General features: G+C 34.5%; 1 protein-coding gene and 1 long non-coding RNA gene across 2 annotated transcripts; one reads left to right on the top strand and one right to left on the bottom strand.

Annotated features, from left to right (window-relative positions):
• The first annotated feature begins 5,302 nt into the window (after positions 1-5,302).
• LOC133869681 (uncharacterized) lies at positions 5,303-12,529 on the top strand. The gene is made up of 4 exons (XM_062306746.1): positions 5,303-5,368; positions 5,568-6,052; positions 6,828-6,878; positions 12,218-12,529. The coding sequence occupies exons 2-4, from the start codon at positions 5,690-5,692 to the stop codon at positions 12,248-12,250; spliced, it is 447 nt and encodes a 148-aa protein (XP_062162730.1). The 5' UTR covers positions 5,303-5,368; positions 5,568-5,689; the 3' UTR covers positions 12,251-12,529.
• A 724-nt stretch (positions 12,530-13,253) lies between these two features.
• LOC133867755 (uncharacterized) lies at positions 13,254-14,624 on the bottom strand. The gene is made up of 3 exons (XR_009900162.1): positions 14,471-14,624; positions 13,675-13,898; positions 13,254-13,554 (listed from the first exon to the last, which is right to left on the bottom strand). It is a non-coding gene; the product is annotated as an uncharacterized LOC133867755 (long non-coding RNA).
• Positions 14,625-16,865: the final 2,241 nt, after the last annotated feature.

The raw sequence follows: 16,865 nt of genomic DNA, 5'->3' as shown, positions 1-16,865 counted from the left end.
GTGTGGGGTCCACCCTCATGTGAGAGGGTGTTGTGCCCATATTGTGGGTTTGTAGTACAACAATCAAATCTCAATTAATAATGTTTTTTTTAAAAAAAATGTTCACTCATAATTTTGTTTTCAAAATATGTGTATGTGTGTGTGATGCTACCCATTAAATGGTTGAGTTTCAGCATTCAAGATGAAATTGTATCTGAACAAGTCAATAATTCTAAGAGTCATGATTAATTATATTTTATTACGATCGAGATTGTGATCATGAAAGCAGTGAAGACTTTGCGTGCACATATCCACTTTTTCTTTGCTGACCAAGAATAAATCCAAGAAATCTCTTCATTCATTCACAATAAATTCAAAAGAAGATGTAATTGCCGTCCACTTTGGGATTGAAAGTTTATCCCAATGCAAAGACTCCACGCTAGGAGTCGTCTATACGCAAAATCCAAGTAAGGGCCCTACGATGACAATTTTTAATTTTTTTTTTTTTTTTTTATAAGTAATTAAGTTTTATTGAGGAAAAAAAATATATATATAAGACGCCCCTAAGTATAAAGGTGGTATACATAGGAGAAATCAAAGCTAACCCGAAACACCCACCCCTGCTATGACAATTATTTGCATCAATTCTTTTCTTCTTTTTTTCTTTTTTTGGATGAATATAATTTGCAATAATTCAACTTCCCTACTATACAGTAAACTTTTCTTTCATAAACAATATCCTTGTCTTACTTACTTCCTTATATTTTAACTCAGTAGAACATGATTTCGAAAGACTCTCTTTAGCCGGTCATAGACCTCACCCCTCAGAAAACAGATCTGAGAGGAGTCTGCTCCCTCCTCCTCTCTCTTTTCCTTTCTACTTCCCGGCCACTCCTACGTACCTTCTCCTTCTCATTCTGGTTTTTTCTTTTGTTTATAGGTGTTCTCTAATTAGATCAGCAATTTTTGTCTATCCGTTATGCATTCATTCATCTACCTTCGTATTGTACCGTTCACACAACAAAAAAATTGACATTTCGCCACGTGACTATAGTAACCGATACTGTAGTCATGTTGCGATTTCACCACATGGGTAATTTATCACATCACGATTTCGCTACGTGGGTGATTTAATATGTCGCGAAAAATGTGCCACGTGGCTAATTTGCCACGTGGATTATTGCCACGTTGCCAATTAGTGACGTAGCAAATAAACCACATGACTTCTTTCTTTCTTTCTTTTTTTCTTTTTTTCTTTTTTTTTTTTTTCAATTTTTTGAGGATTTGAAAATTTAACCACATGTTTATTTGCCACGTTGCCAATTAGTGACATGACAAATTAGTGACATGACAAATTAAACCGTGCGGCTAATTTTTGTTTTATTTTTTATTTTTTTTAAAATGCACGTATCCCCTTCAAACTATTACTCAATTGTCAATCTACCCCTCAAATTACCAAAAAATGTCAATGTCCCCCTTAAGACCAACAAAATGACAAAAATAACCCTAAATTTCTTTGAATAATGTCCTTATAAATTCAAAAAAAACTAAAACTAAAACTATTTTTTTAAAAAAATTAAAATTAAAATTTAAAAACTTTAAAAAATATATATATATTTCCCAGAAAAAAAGGGAAAAAGAACGATTTTTTTTTTTTTAAAAAAAAAAAAGCAAACGAAAAAAAATAACTGAAAATTTAGAAAAACATTTAAAAAAAAAAAAAACGAAAAAATAACTGAAAATTATATTTTAAAAAAAAAAAAACAGTTTTTAATTTTGTTTTTGTATAAATTTTTGTCATTTTATATTTTTTTAGTTTTTATTTTATTTTAATAATTTTATGAAGGATATTTTTTTCATTAGAGAGACATTGATATTTTTTGATAGTTTATGGAGGTATATTGACACAATTGGTAATTTGAAGGGTACTTTGATAATGAAAAAATTATGTGTACTTTTTCTTAAAAAAAAGAAAAAAAAAAGATGAAGATTTGAAATTTTAGCCCCAAGATTTATTTGCCACGTCCAATTAATGACATGACAAATAAACCACATAGGATGGAATTTCCCCTCCACCGAGCTTTAATTTCCCTCAAAAAAAAAAAAATGTGATTTTCTTTTCACTTATTTCCCTCAACATATAATAATATTATTGCCTTTGTTTTCTCTTATTTCCTCTTATGCTCGTTTGTTTCGACGTAAAATGGTTTCCGTCGTAAAATATTTTCGACGAAATCATATTCAGAAAAATAATTTTCTCGAAAATATTTTTCGGCGTTTGGTTTACACGAAAAAATTACGAAAAGTGAAAATGCAACTGTCGCCGGAATCCAACAACGTCCGGTCATCGTTGCCGGTTTCCGGTGAGTATGTTTGGCCAAATCCGGCTAGATTCTGCCAGCGCTGAAATCCGGCAATGGTGGCTGAATGTCGCTGGATTCCTGTGGCCGGATTCCGGCGCCGACATTAATCCGATGGCCGGATTTCGGGGCCAGCATTAATCCGACTGTCGGATTTCGGTGCTGCTTGGATTCCGACGACCGACTATTGTAGGATTCCCGCAATCGGATATCAAACATGTGTGTAAGGGCGAAGAGTATAATTTCGGAAAACAATTTACAGTTTTTAAAACCGTAAATTGTTTTCCAAAATTTAAAGAAGCTTTTACGGTCAAACCGAAAATGATTTTCGTTGACCATTATTTTCTCCCTTACCAAACACCGTAAAATTTTGAAATCATTTTACAGAAAATCATTTTACGCCGAAACAAACGGAGCATTATTTTCTTTCCTCTTTCTCCTTCTTCTCGATCCTTCTTCCCCCTTCTCCTCTCAACAAAACACTGAGCTAAACCCAACTGGAGAGTGAGATCGGAGAAACCCAAAAAGAGAGAGAACCGGTGAATCAATGAGCTGAACCCATCGGACCCAAATCACCATGGGTCGTCACCGGTGAACCTAGGTGTTGCATTTTCCGGCGGAGCAGAGGCGCGGCTTCCGGTGGATCGTTGGCCGATTGAGCTAGGAGTGATTTCCGGCGGTTCTGGCCGAAAATTCGGCCATTTTTTGGCCGACGGATCTCCGTACCTCCCCGACAGAACTCCGGCCCTCCCCGTGACTTGCCGACCCTCGCCAGATCCCTTGTCGGATTTGGAACTACGGCGCCGAAGATCCAGAGAGATATATTAGTTCTGAAAAAAATAAATAAATAAATAAATAAATAAAAGAAGAAGAAGAAGAGGAATTTCTGTTTTTTCTTTTCGAAAAAAAATTTAATTAGATGTTAGCGCCATGGGTTAGTAGCACGTGGCTAAAAGTATCACGTTGCTAAATAACTATATACATAAAATACCACGTCACTAATTCCCATTTAGCGACAACCTAATTAACCATACGGGACCCATGTCGCTAACGCCACATGGTGACCCGTTAGCGAGGTGGATGACCCTCATCCACGTGGCTAACTGCATGTGGCTAATTTTTTATTTATTTTTTATTTTTGTAATGTCATTTCCTCCCTAGCCTCTGTTATTTGCTGGTTATGTTTTTGCTTTAAATAAAAATTGTAGTCTCTTTAGATCTGCCCTCATTGACGATCTATGGGAAGAATGTTAGTCAGGTGTGAGAGTTTATCTCTCACGGTCTAAATTTTTCATGTGAGGGGTTATCTCTCACGCCTGGTTTAAATAAATTTTTCTAGGATATTTAGCTACCATTGTCTTAGATTTAGTCTGCTCGGAGCATATCTACTCTTTAACTATTTTTGTACATGTGAGTTAGCAGAAGATGAAAGTCATAGATAGTACTTTATTGTAAGAATTTTGTTTGTATCTATGACTTTGTAACCTCATAGCATGTGGCTATAATTTTGTAGAGTTTTATATTTTATGATGTAAAAGCTTTATGCTCGTAATCTTTGATCAATGAAATACTTAAATCTTTTATTAAAAATAAATAAAAAAGAGATAGCCAAACCTCTCTCTCTCTCTCTCTCTCTCTCTCTCTCTCTATATATATATATATATATATATATATATATATATATATATATATATATATATATATATATATATATATATATATATATATATATATATAAATGCTATAAGTTTGCTAATATACACTATTGTCGCCTCTGATACTTTACAGTTAATAAACTTGACCTTCTCGGATTAGGAGTGTTATAGCGTGTGTGTTCTCTGTATCAGAACAATCTTAGTTCTGCCCGACATCAATAATGATGCATATTTATTAAAGAAAGCTCCATTATCCATTTGCCTCAACTTCTCTCCAACTTGTGGTCCCCAAGAGGTAGTTCAATCAGCTGTAGACCACACCTCATGAAGCAGAGGTCACTAGTTCGAATCCCCCCTCCCTCTCTTGCGTGGACATGTCAAAAAAAAAAAAAAAAAAACTTCTCTCCAATTTGACCTAGCTTCTTTAGCCAGAGAACAACTTTGAACATAATAAGATTAGCAATTTTGTCTTTCAAATTATTAAAGCTTTGAAAGTAAGCATGCCTCTATGATGTTTTAACAATTAATGTGCCACAAACTTCCCAAAATCTAAAAATAAAACTCACTCCCAGGCTACTATAGAAAAATAGTGACTCAATTCCCTTGTCGTCATTGCCACCATTTAATTAAAAAAAAAAAAATTGCCACCATTTGATGTTGCTTTTGGATCAATTTCATTTCCTGGATACTTCGTTGAAAGAGGAGGTTTACAAAGGAAGATTTTACCTTTGTTAATGCATTATTTACTCTCATAATTCTCATACGTTACATATTAATTATGTAACTCTCATGCTTTATTGTCATAATTCTCATATGTTACATTAGGCCAACCACAAGTATCTCAAAATCAATTTTGATAATACATGAAATAATTTGTAATTTCGATCAACCATATAAACTAATAATGTGATTTTTCCTAATGTAAATGAGATTGTTGATTTGAAGAAGCCCAGGTCCAAGGTTCACAATTACCCCAATTCAGGGCTTCCCTGTGTGATGGGCCAAAACACAAAAGTAAAACGTGTGACTATTAAGAGCAACCGAAGCTGATGCCAACGAGAGGATGGCATTAAAAATTACAAGAAATTAATGGCAAATATTGATCACAGTAATAAAAATCAATTTTTTTAAGGAAAAGAGGGTGACGAGGGAGATGAGTGGAGGATCTTTAACATTTCTCTCACAGTAATGTAAAGGACAAGCCCAAAATAAGAGGGATCAGTTTCTACTTTAAGCCGAAAAAAAAAAGAAAAAAAGAAAAAAAAGAAGGTCGGTTATCATTTCATCTTGAAGTAGTCCCCATCGAGGCAGAGAACCTCTTAACTGCCAAGAGACAGATTATGAAGTAGAGGAAGTAATTCTGCTCACTTCCAGGTACGATGCCATCTGTATTGTCACGAATTCTTGTAATTGTTGCTATAAATTAATTACTTGTGTTTTCCTCAAAACAATATTGTATCTTGGAACCCTTTTCTTAATTCTTTTGTCCTATGTTTCACGTTTGCAAACTGTGTGTTTTCCATGTTCAGATTTCTTATCTTTTTTTTTTCTTGTTTCCTGAATCTGTTTTCAGGTGGTAGATGATGGGTAACCTTAAACATTGCTCTATTCCCTTGTAATATTTATAGTATCAAAAAGTTCAATGAATATTGGTATTGTTATTATTGGTGATTTACAAAATTCCCTGAATTTACAATGAAATCTGCTCTTATAAGCATTAATTCCTTACACCCATTTGCTCCGTTCTGTGCGCACACATCCTCTAAGCCAAAGAATCCCAATGTATTCTGCATAAAACCCATTGCTTGGCCCACCCTACTCTCCTCCGAATCTCAGTCCAAGCCATCCAGATTGGTTGTGCTTTGCGCTTCCCATACCGCAAGACCTTCGAATGCCGAACTGAAGGATCGTGGGGTGGAGGAGGTTCCGAGTGAAGACTTTGTTGAAGATGAGAATACACAAAGTCAATGGAATGTGGAAGTGGGGAGCCCCAGTGTTCCGGCCAAGTTGAGCCTGAGTGACCACGCGTTCTTTCTCTTGGCGTTCATTGCTTGCAAGGTATGAGGAAATTGCTGGTTTCTTTACTGTAATTGTGTTGTTATTCAGGCTTGTAGCATTCAATACCTTTAATGGGTTCGTTTGTTCGTAGGCATTCTTGCTTTTCCCATTAGCATTTAATAGCTCAGTTTAATTCTCCATTGCATTGGAAGTGCACATCCATGGCTTGAATGGAACTATTCAGAATAAGATGAAGCCTCAGGATCGCTTTTAGGAATTCAGGAAGTCACAACATTTTTAATAATGATAATGACTTCAACAATTAATAATGATGAATTTTTGAAAAACTATATCCAAAATGATAATTTAAATTTCTATTCTCGTGGAACATGCAAACAGGCCTTTAAACACTTCTTACTAATCAAAATTGTTGTTAGGTGTAAGATCTCATATGCCCTAAAATAAAATATAAAAAAATAATAAAAAGGTAGCAACTGATATTATTGGGCATTTACAACGATCTGGAAACTATTTTCAATCTGTGACTTACCAAAGGAAATTTTAAAATGGTTCATAGAAAATTGGACAGTACTATGAAATGATTCTCATTGTTAAAATCAGAAGAATTTGGTATTTGTTCCCTGCTAATTAATTGATACCTACATATGTCAGAGGAATTAGCTATGGTTTGAGTAGGCTGTGGTTTAAACTCGTGGTAGTTATTATGTGTGCTATTCTTTGCTGACAAACTTGGAAGCTTGAATTTTATTGTTGACTATGATTTACGTTAATTTCATCATTATTGATAATCGTAAATTAATTTCAATGTTTGCAGACTTCTGTTGCGTTTACTAGCCTTGTTATTGCAGCTGTCCCAACACTATTTGTAAGTAGTCTGACAAAATGCTTAAGTGCAGAATATTTATTTATTTATTTATTTTTTGTATGTCCCAGCATTACACGTGAGGCTTAATTCATCTCACATAAGTCTATTATGACATTATGACTACCTGTTCTTTTGCAATACGCCTAAATTAAGGGCAAACCAGTGATTTATTAGTTGCAGCAATTTCTATAAGTTCTTGTGGAAAGTGATTTATGTTTACCAAAGAATGATTAATGCCTCATGAGGCATTTGAAACTTTGACTCTTGTTTTCACACTTTTTTTTTTTTGGTAATTATTGTTTTCACAGTAACTATAGATATGAAAATTCATACTTTAAAATTGATATTATGTCTCCTTCATCAGAGAATTTAGTGTAATTGTTTATTGTGTGAAGCATAGGTATTTTGGACGCCGTTTTAGGTACTGCTTGCCTGTCCTGTTTACTTATATCTTTTGGATGTCAGCTTGAATATATTTTTTTGCTATCTCAAAACACAACTCTTGATCACTTTACTCATGTGGTAAGGTGGTCTCCTAACTAATTTTATGTTTTCTTTTTTTTTTTTCTAAAAAAAAAAAAGTAAAATGTAAAAATTGTTACGTAAGCAAAGGTGATCAAAAGTTGAGTTTTAGGGTAGCAATATATCATATCTCGACATTCAAATATCTTCAATCCTTTGGTCGTTATGCTTCAATTTTTTATTTACCGAGCCATACCACCAATTAAGGTCCCTCATCTATCAAGCAACGATTTCAATAACATGCTTCTGTTTTGAAATCGCATAGTTTGAAATAAAGGGGCTATATAATATATATTTTGAAGAAATTTTAAATATTTTAAAGAATTCTAGGTGCTTCTTTTACAATTTTCCACTCAAAGCAATTGTTAATTGCTTTGGAAAACTAAGCAAACAGCTAAAAATCCTATTAATAAAACAACTATGCACGGTATAATTTTCATCCAGATCCTTTAAATGTCACTCATTTTTCTTAAAATGTTCTCAGAACAAATAATATATAATTCAATATTATATGTATTTTGAAAAAAAAAAATATTTACTTTTAATTTTGTTTTCAAAAAATTAATATGTACGTATGTGTGTGTAAGAGAGAGATGTTCCATTAAATGGTCAATTGTAAGAGTTATTAATTTTATATTTTCTATGAGGTCGTGACAATGAAAACAGTGAAGACTTTTTAATTTACATATCCACTTTCTTAACTCACTAAGAATAAATCCAAGAATGCTTTAAAAAAAACTCTAAATTACCACACATCCATTATAACCCTAACCGCATTTTAAAAAAACTACTAACCGTTTAGGCGGTTAACAGTTTTTTTCAATCGCTTTTAAAAGTGGTTAGCGGTTAACCAATTTTGGCCAAAGGTTTGATTCGAGTCACCTCTTCTTTTTTTTTCTTTCTTTTTTTTTCAATTTTCAATTTTCCTTTTTTTTTTTTTTTTTTAAGTTTTTATTATTTTTAGTTTTTAAATTTTATATTTTTAATTATGCATAGGGACGTATATCGTTTTAAAAGGCCAGTGACATGGACTTCCGTCAATTTTTTAACGAAAATTGGACGGAGGTATCATCTCCATTTTGAACCATAAACGTGGTATCATCTATGATACGAAATAAACCACAGTGGGCAAAAAATAAAGTCGTTAAATATGGTCGATCAAACTTATTTAATCCTTATTTTTAATAAATGTTACCAAACACTAACTGTGGATTCAAAAATTATGTTTGAAATCACTATTTATTTAAATAGTAGCCCCAAACATACCCAAAATTTATCTCAATTATATGAAAGTGTTTATATTGTTTAATATTGTGACGTGAGTTTGTGGGTATCCAAGAAAATAGGGCTTGGAAAATAAAGAAGATGTAACATCGTACTGCTTTATTAATGGGTCAGCTGCCATCTAAATACAAAGACTCCACGCTTCTAGTCTTGGTATCCAGTCTTAAGAGTAGATGATAATTTATTAATGTTGTGACATGACAAAACCAGGGAAGATTTTTTGAGTATAAGCTACTCCCTTGACTGACTATATAAGAATAAATCCAAAGAATCATAAATCATGGAAAATAAAAAGAATTCACATCCGCTACATACATTGGCCCATCCACATTGGTTACGTCTCCTGCACCATCTCCGACATCCTTGCCACCATTCCTGTTTTCTCCTTTTAGAAAGTAAAAAAAATAAACAGAAGTACTAATTTCTATGCCATAATGTGGCACATTGGAACACCGCCTAACTTCATACTGGCTACATTCCTACCTCTCCTCCTCTGGTTTGTTTGGTTTTTTATTGTACGTAGTTCTTAGAAAAAAAAAAAAAAAAAAAGACAAAAAGAATAGATAGGAAAATCATTCAATTCGATCTATTATAAGTAATTAACCATCCACACTATATGCTCTACGTGTTCAATTGCTTCTTCTTCGTTTGAAATGAAGATCAACTTTATTGTTTGGTTTTCTGTTTCTTCAGTTTTCTTTTAAGTTAATTAAAAATCTGTAACTTTATGATTAGAAGATTGAATTGAAATATTAGTTCATTTTTGGGTAGTTAATTTCTTGGATGAAATTCTGCATTATATTGAATTTACAAGCTCGAACTCCGTTAGGTTAACAAGTCGAGCTTCCAATCGACTCGATTGAAGTAGCAAGGATCCCAACACTCAATTGTGGTTGTAGAAAGGAAAGAAAACCAATTAATTTTTTTTTTTTTTTTTTTTTTTTTTGAGATATGATGCATTGTTGAGTTGTAAAAGATCAATTATGAGACCTACATGACCGGAAAAGTAGTTGATCAGCCTAATTTTTATTTGGTTAGATGGGTCGTATAAATAGTCTCTCAGAATCATTTATCTAAATTCTCTTAAATTTGAACAAATAATTTTAAAGCATCATAATGGTCGTATGCATTTTATATGTTTTGCACTTGCATTTTGTTTAGATAAGATTTATAACGCCATTTGGATTGTTGTCCAGTAGTGGGCTTACGGTTATTAGGGGAGCAATAAATAAGAGTGGCCTAGATAGTAAGGAGAATAAATATGCAGCCAAAGTCCAAAAGCTAGCAATAATATTAAAAATTAAAATAAAAAACAAATTTAAATTTCATTTGTGAGTGTGTGCGCATCTATTCAAGTACACTTAATAATATATATATATATATATATATATATATATATATATATATATATATATATATATAGAAGGCCAAGTTTATTAACTGTAAAAGTCTCAGAGACGGCAATAGTACAAATTAGCAAACTTATAGCACTTATATATATATATATATATCTGAGACTTTTACAGTTAATAAACTTGGCCTTCTCGGACTAGGGGTTTTACAATGTGTGTCCCCTGTGTGGGAAGATTGGAAATATATTACATGACAACAGAAAAACTTATAATATGACATAATGATGCATATTAATTAAAGAAAGCTCCATTGTCCATTTGCCTAAACTTCTCTCCAATTAACTTGACCTTCTTTAGCCAGGAAACAACTTTGAGCATAACAAGAATAGCAATTGTGTCTTTCAAATTATCAAAGTGTTGAAACAAAGCATGCCTCTATGATGTTTTAACAATTAATGTGCCGCAAACTCCCCAAAATTCAAAAATAAAACCCACTGCCGTGCTAATATAGAAAAATAGTGACTCAATTTCCTTGGAGAAATGCTACACAGGAGTCCTTTGTCCGTCGCTCATCAGCCCCTTTACCCACGTGGCATTTTTTTTTTTTTTTTAAAAGTTGAAAACGCGGGTGGGCGTCATTTCACATTCATTTCCAAAATTTCCCCACATTTCCCAAATCTTCCTCTCTCCAACGTCCCCTCCCCCATCGACTAATCGACCCCCGCCCACCGACCAACTGCCCCCCAACGACCGGCGCCCACCGATCGACACCGTCCATCGCTCTGCTTTCTCTCTCGGACCCAGCAGACTGAGCGTCGCCCACGAGCACCGCGGTTCTCGATCTCCGACCAGGTCTGACAAGGAGCGCCAGAGCGGACCACGAGCACTGCCAATCTCCGGTCAGTCTCTCTCTCCGACTCTCTCTCTCTCTCTTTCACTCGGATCCAGCAGACCACCGCAGATTTGCAACAAGGAACGCCAGAGCCGGCCTTTTATGGGACTGCAGATCTACGGTCAGTGCTATTTGATCCCCTCTCTGTGCGAAGCCTCCTTCTCTATGTCAACAAAATCTCAGCTTTTGCTTCTCAATCTCTCATCTCATTCTTTAGAGTTTGATTTTTCTGGAATCTGGGTTTGATTGTTCTCAACTGGCTGGGTCTGAATTTGACTTTGGGTTTTGTATGCGTATACTGTGAAATATTTGCTTTCGACAGAACAATCATTGGATTTTTGTGTTCTCCGAAGCAATATTTTTTTAATTGGAAGTCTATGTGTTTTGGTACATGGGTACGTGAGATTTTTTTGGATTTGTGTCCTCAACTATATTTCTGGGTTTCTATTGGGTATTCTGTTTAGTTCTGGTATATGTTTGCTTTCTTGACATTGAATTGATATAACTTACAAAGAAAACTTGGTCTTCTTGGTTCATTTTTAGCTTGTCTTGACATAATTAAAGTTTGAATCTTTGGTTCTGGTTCTAATTTGTCTCTTTACCCTTTATGCGCTTTGCATGTGAGGTGTGTCGGAGCGGTTCTATCCTCAATTGGGTTTCTGGGCTTTTATTGGCTTTTCTTTTCAGTTTTGGTATGTATTAGCTTTCTTGACATTGGATTAAAGTATCAAGTGAAGTCTTTTTGGTTCATTTTTAGCTTGTCGTGGTGGTTCATTTTGGGTTTGCGGTTGCTTGTGTTGTTTTTGGTATATTTTGAATCTAAAATTTGATGGCTTGGTTGTGTTGGACAAGATGATGATGGTAATTTACTTATTGATTCATATATATGTTTAAAGGGGTCATCTGTTATTTGATCATCCAAATTGTGGCATCTGTTAATGAAATGGTGGGACTTTGATGTAAAAATTATTTTCTGTATCTTAGTTTAGTTTTTTCTGAAGTTCACTCGATCAGTTTTTTATCGTCTTCTTTTACCCATTAGGCTAATTATCTATTGATTCCTTTAAACATGAACCATAATAGCTTTTGGGACTCATAACCTAACCCAAAAAAATATAGGGCAATTCGTTCTAAAGAAAGGATGTATGCAGCTCATTTTCTCTTTGATTCGTGCAATTGCCTGGTCTAATATCACGAAGATGAGTATAACAAACAATAGTAATATTATACTCATCTAAGAAGCTATTAAAAATTTAAAAATTGTCTCATTGCATGTCTGTTGCTTGCAGGATGCTAGTGGAGTGCTTCAATCAATGGGATAGCCATGGCATCTGGATTAGAGTTATTACTAGTGATTATGAGAAGAATGAATAAGTTGGAGAACTAAAAAATTATATAAAGCAAAGGAGAAACATTTGAAGTTTGCTGTGGCGTTATCTTGAATTGTAACCTTTTGAGGATGATGACAAAAGAACAAAATATGTACCTTCATTGAAGTTGATTTTCTGTTTTGGAAGTTATGTAATACTTGAAAGTTGATACTCAAGTAACAGAGTTAATTTGTTGTGTAATGGGAGTGGATGTGTAACGGAGTTGGACTTTCAATGTTTTACCCGTGTGAAGGTGTAAAGAAAATATGTAGTACCTTTGTGCACTAATTTGTAAAAGAAATAGAGGATTTTTTTGGTAAAACTTTTTAGAATTTATCTTACGCTTTTTATTGTGTTATGGCATGAAGCTTTTTATTGTGTTATGACGTAAAGGTTAAAGTAATTTGTAAGTATTTTATGTTTGAAATTGTATGTTAATCGAGACCAGAGCTTTTATGTCATGTTCTTTTGATGAGATGATTTTTGTCTTTGAGGCAAAACTGTGAAATTGAAAAGAGCTTAATGCTTTTGGGCTGTAAAGTGTAAGCCACAAAATTGATTCAATTATGGTCCAAGTTAAATGGTCCCAAAAAACTTATGCCAAACATTCCCTTTCAGATTATCCTGTGACATAACAGCTAAATTTTTATAAATTATGAATTAAAATCTTTCAAACGCCCCAATGAAGGGAACACTTTAAGCACTGGTGCTTCATTCAAGACAAAACATTTCACTTTCATGGCTGCATTTTAGAGGAGAGAAGTGGAAAAGAAAGGTAAAGAGATATAGTCCACTTTCTCAAATCCCTCAAATTGAGCATATCAACACATTTCATGAGACCTCCTACGATGTACATTTTTCGGCTGGTAAGCACTTTCCATAACTTTTTTCTTTCACATACAACCATCGATCCAGAAATAAATCAAAGCAGTGTAGATAATGAACACAAAAGTCCTTAAAAATCAAACATACCATAAGAGAAAAAGGTAATAGAACTTTGTTCCAGATCCACATCAACCACCCAATATACCCAGTCTTAAGAAAAACAAGCTATAAAGGCTCACATAAATCTTTAACTAAAATTGCAACAATAGTCCTTCAATAATTTATATAAATAAACTACTTAAGGCCAATGTCCTTCATAGCACAAATCTGCTTCTCTCCCATTGCGGACATCACAGTCACAACCAGGTCCTTGTCTCTCCTTCAACAAACTCTTCCTTGCATCCTTGTTGCATCAATAAGTAAGCATGATACTGAATCAAAAAATAAAAATAAAAAAATAAAAAAAAAAAAAAATTAACTGTCATATTTGAAACCTCGAGTGATTCATGACATCACACTTCATGTTTCGCTTTTGCCATTGAAAATTTTACCTGAATAAAATGAATGACGATGCAGGCCTTTTACTTCATGTTTTCAGTTTTCTCCTCCTTCAAAAGCTGCAATGCCTGCTGGTTCTGAACCTTGATTATGCCACCATGGATTACCAAAGAGATATAAGCAAGCTTGGGAGCTGCCTAGAATCCATACGCTCACTTGGACAATTTTGGTCATTCAACTTAGGCACCTAGTGTCAGCAATAAATCAATAATATCACCTAAAACATATAAGATCACGTTAAGCAATAAAAAACCAGGGAATATCAACTTTACAAGTAATGCTTAATAATCTAACACTTACAAGAAGTAAATGAGATCTCCTTAATAACCTAACACTTTTGCAAAAAAATTCAAGTTGTGTCTTCTAACTTGCTGCATCAGCAGAGCAACGAAACAGATTGATAGTAACTGGAGCCCCTTTTGTTTGCTCTATACTAGTTTGAATAATTATTCTTTCAATCCAAATGGTTGTTTATGTTTAGAGAGAACAACGCAAGCCTAATCTTAATAGTTTATCATGTCTGAGTATAAGAATCTTGATCAAATGCGAACCCCACTAAATCAAAAAGCAAAAGTGACACTCCCCAAACACCCATTCTCAACAGTGACGAAATGGACCAAGACAAAACATGCATATTCGTTTCAGACATTTTGTCAAACACTCAGGGAGCATCTTGACGAACCAAACAAATGACAGCGAATAAGATTCCAACAAAAACACTCAACTCAAGATCTAATCCACTAAACAAAACCAAACGAAATCCAAAAAATACAAAGATTATTAGATTACCCGTCCATAAGCATTGATATCGAGTCCATTCGCAAGCAAATCAACGATATCTTTCTTCAAGTACTTTTCAGAGGAATTGAAGCATTATCCATGATATTGTGATATGTATACTCTAAGATAGTGAAATAAAAGAAGCAAAGAGGTGAGAAGTAAGATTGAAAATGAAACATTAACCAACATAACCAATAAAGAAGGCTTATCATAAAAGTCAAGGAATGCTATGTCATAAAGCACAATCGCAGTTTCTTTGATAGCATAAAGTATGCTGCAAACCTGCAATGCAAATCACAGGACACACCATTTCTTGCCATAAAAACAAATTCACAGATCTGGCCATAAGTCTGGAGATAGACACTTTTAGGGTATCACTCGAAAGCTTACTGTAAAAACAAGGATCAAGGAGTCAGATCAGACAAATTGAAAAGCATCACCCTGATGACTTCGTCTTTTAATCAGGGTACAATAATAAAACACACCAGGACCAAAAAAGTAACAAGGCAATGATTTCCGAAGTGCAAATTAAAAACAGCATTCCAGTTCTAGAGTCTTAATCAAACATGACTACCCACAGTAACAAGGCAATGATATTGGGACTTGTACAGAAGTAAGTTTCAACAACTTAAAAAGCGATAACTTGAGGATGCATGAAGACTTAAGATTTCAAATGATATTAGGACAAACCAGCATATATTACTTGTCAATGTTTTTTAGACAAATGTTACTTAATCAGTTGTAAAGATTATGGCAGTAAAGTTGTTCTTTACATGACAGCCAAGTTTTTCATAAAACATAAACCAAAGAATGAAAAGTTCAATTGTATCCTACCAAAATTTTCCCATCAACCAAACAGAGCATTAGCTCAGTCCCCTCAAACCCACAAATGATTAATTCTTTCAGATTTGATCAGCAACCAAACAAACGTGGCAACTACTCACTACTCAGAACCCACTTAATAACCAAATCAATTCACTAAATCCAAAACTACAGACCCCATTAACCAAGAAACAAGCTTCAAGAACAAGATCTCAAGCTCAAGCAAAGTTACAAACTACATCACGATCACTAAGAATTCACTACAAATCCAATCCTTTGCAACACAAACCCAAATTTTCAACAACCCCCCCCCCCCCCCCCCCCCCCCCCCCCCAAAAAAAAAAAAAAAAAATTATCAACCACTAACTATAAAATCCTACATTTGACACAATCAAAACAAGAGCTTTTTCCCAGAACAACCAGATCTCTTCCTGTTCTGGATCAAGAGAACCACAAGGTCCATAACCCAGAAACCAAACAGCACTTACAAAAGAAAATTTCAGTCCTAGAGTGGCACAGAGATAGCTACATTAGTGACCAAAGAATTTAACAAAAAGAAAGAGTTGAGAGTTGAGCAGAGAAAAATGCTTACCCAAGACCGTCCTTGGAGGTTGGGCTTTTGGGGTTTGTGGTTTCAGATTTAAGCGCCCTTGCCTCAGTGTTTGTGAGAGAAGGAGTCACCAAAGGAGAGAGAGAGAGAGATACTAACCGTAGAGAGTGGTCGGCTGTGGCGCTCCTCATCGGACCTGGTCGGACATCCGCGGTGCTCGTGTCTGCTGGGTTCGAGAGAGAGAGCTGGCAGAGGGAGAGTGTCCGTCAGTGGGCGCCGGTCGGTGGGTGCCGTCGGTCGGTGGAGAGGGGGAGATTTGGGAAATGGGGGGAAATTTTGGAAATAAATGTGAAATGACGCACACCCGCGTTTTCAACTTTTTTTTTTTTCTTTCTTTTTAAAAAAAAAGAAAAAAAAATGCCACGTGGGTAAAAGGGCCGATGAGAGACGGACAAAGGACTCCTGTATAGCATTTCTTGTCATCATTGCCACCATTTAATGTTGCTTTTGGATCCGGGAAATGCTGGATGGGGGACACTCATCCGTCCCCCATCACCCATATATAATAAAAAAATAATTTTTTATTAAAAAAGTTGGCTTTGATGGGACATCAAAGCCAACTTTTTAATAAAAATTTATTTTTTTATAATAAAATGCTCACAGGGGACGGATGAGCGTCCCCTGTGTAGCAAGTCTCTTTGGATCCATTTCATCTCCTCGACACTTTGTTGGAAGAGGAGGTCCACAAAATAAGATGTTACTTTGTAATTGTGAAAGCATAAAAAGATTATACATAGCATAAATCTCCGTGAAAGCATAAATCATGGGTTGAAAGCATAAATCATTAGGAAAATGCTAATTAAGATACTACCAATTTACTACGTTTCTTCTACAAACTAATGTACGTAGCATCCTATTCCTATATATATGGCAATTGCCACATCAGTAATTTGTAAATTTTATTTGTACTAGAATAGTAGAATGTGAAGTGGGAAAGGTAGGCAATAGCTTTAAATATATAAGAGCAAAGAT

This window comes from Alnus glutinosa, chromosome 5 (genome assembly GCF_958979055.1).
Source record: "Alnus glutinosa chromosome 5, dhAlnGlut1.1, whole genome shotgun sequence".
Lineage (NCBI taxonomy): Eukaryota > Viridiplantae > Streptophyta > Magnoliopsida > Fagales > Betulaceae > Alnus > Alnus glutinosa.
The sequence above is the reverse complement of the archived record's forward strand: the minus strand, read 5'-3'. Positions and strand labels throughout refer to the sequence as shown.

Excerpts from the sequence above, each read along its gene's own strand:
- LOC133869681 (XM_062306746.1), top strand. The coding sequence starts at position 5,690 with ATGAAATCTGCTCTTATAAGCATTAATTCCTTACACCCATTTGCTCCG. Across the intron at positions 6,053-6,827 it reads TGGCGTTCATTGCTTGCAAG|ACTTCTGTTGCGTTTACTAG; the intron begins GTATGAGGAAAT and ends CAATGTTTGCAG. Across the intron at positions 6,879-12,217 it reads CAGCTGTCCCAACACTATTT|GATGCTAGTGGAGTGCTTCA; the intron begins GTAAGTAGTCTG and ends TGTTGCTTGCAG.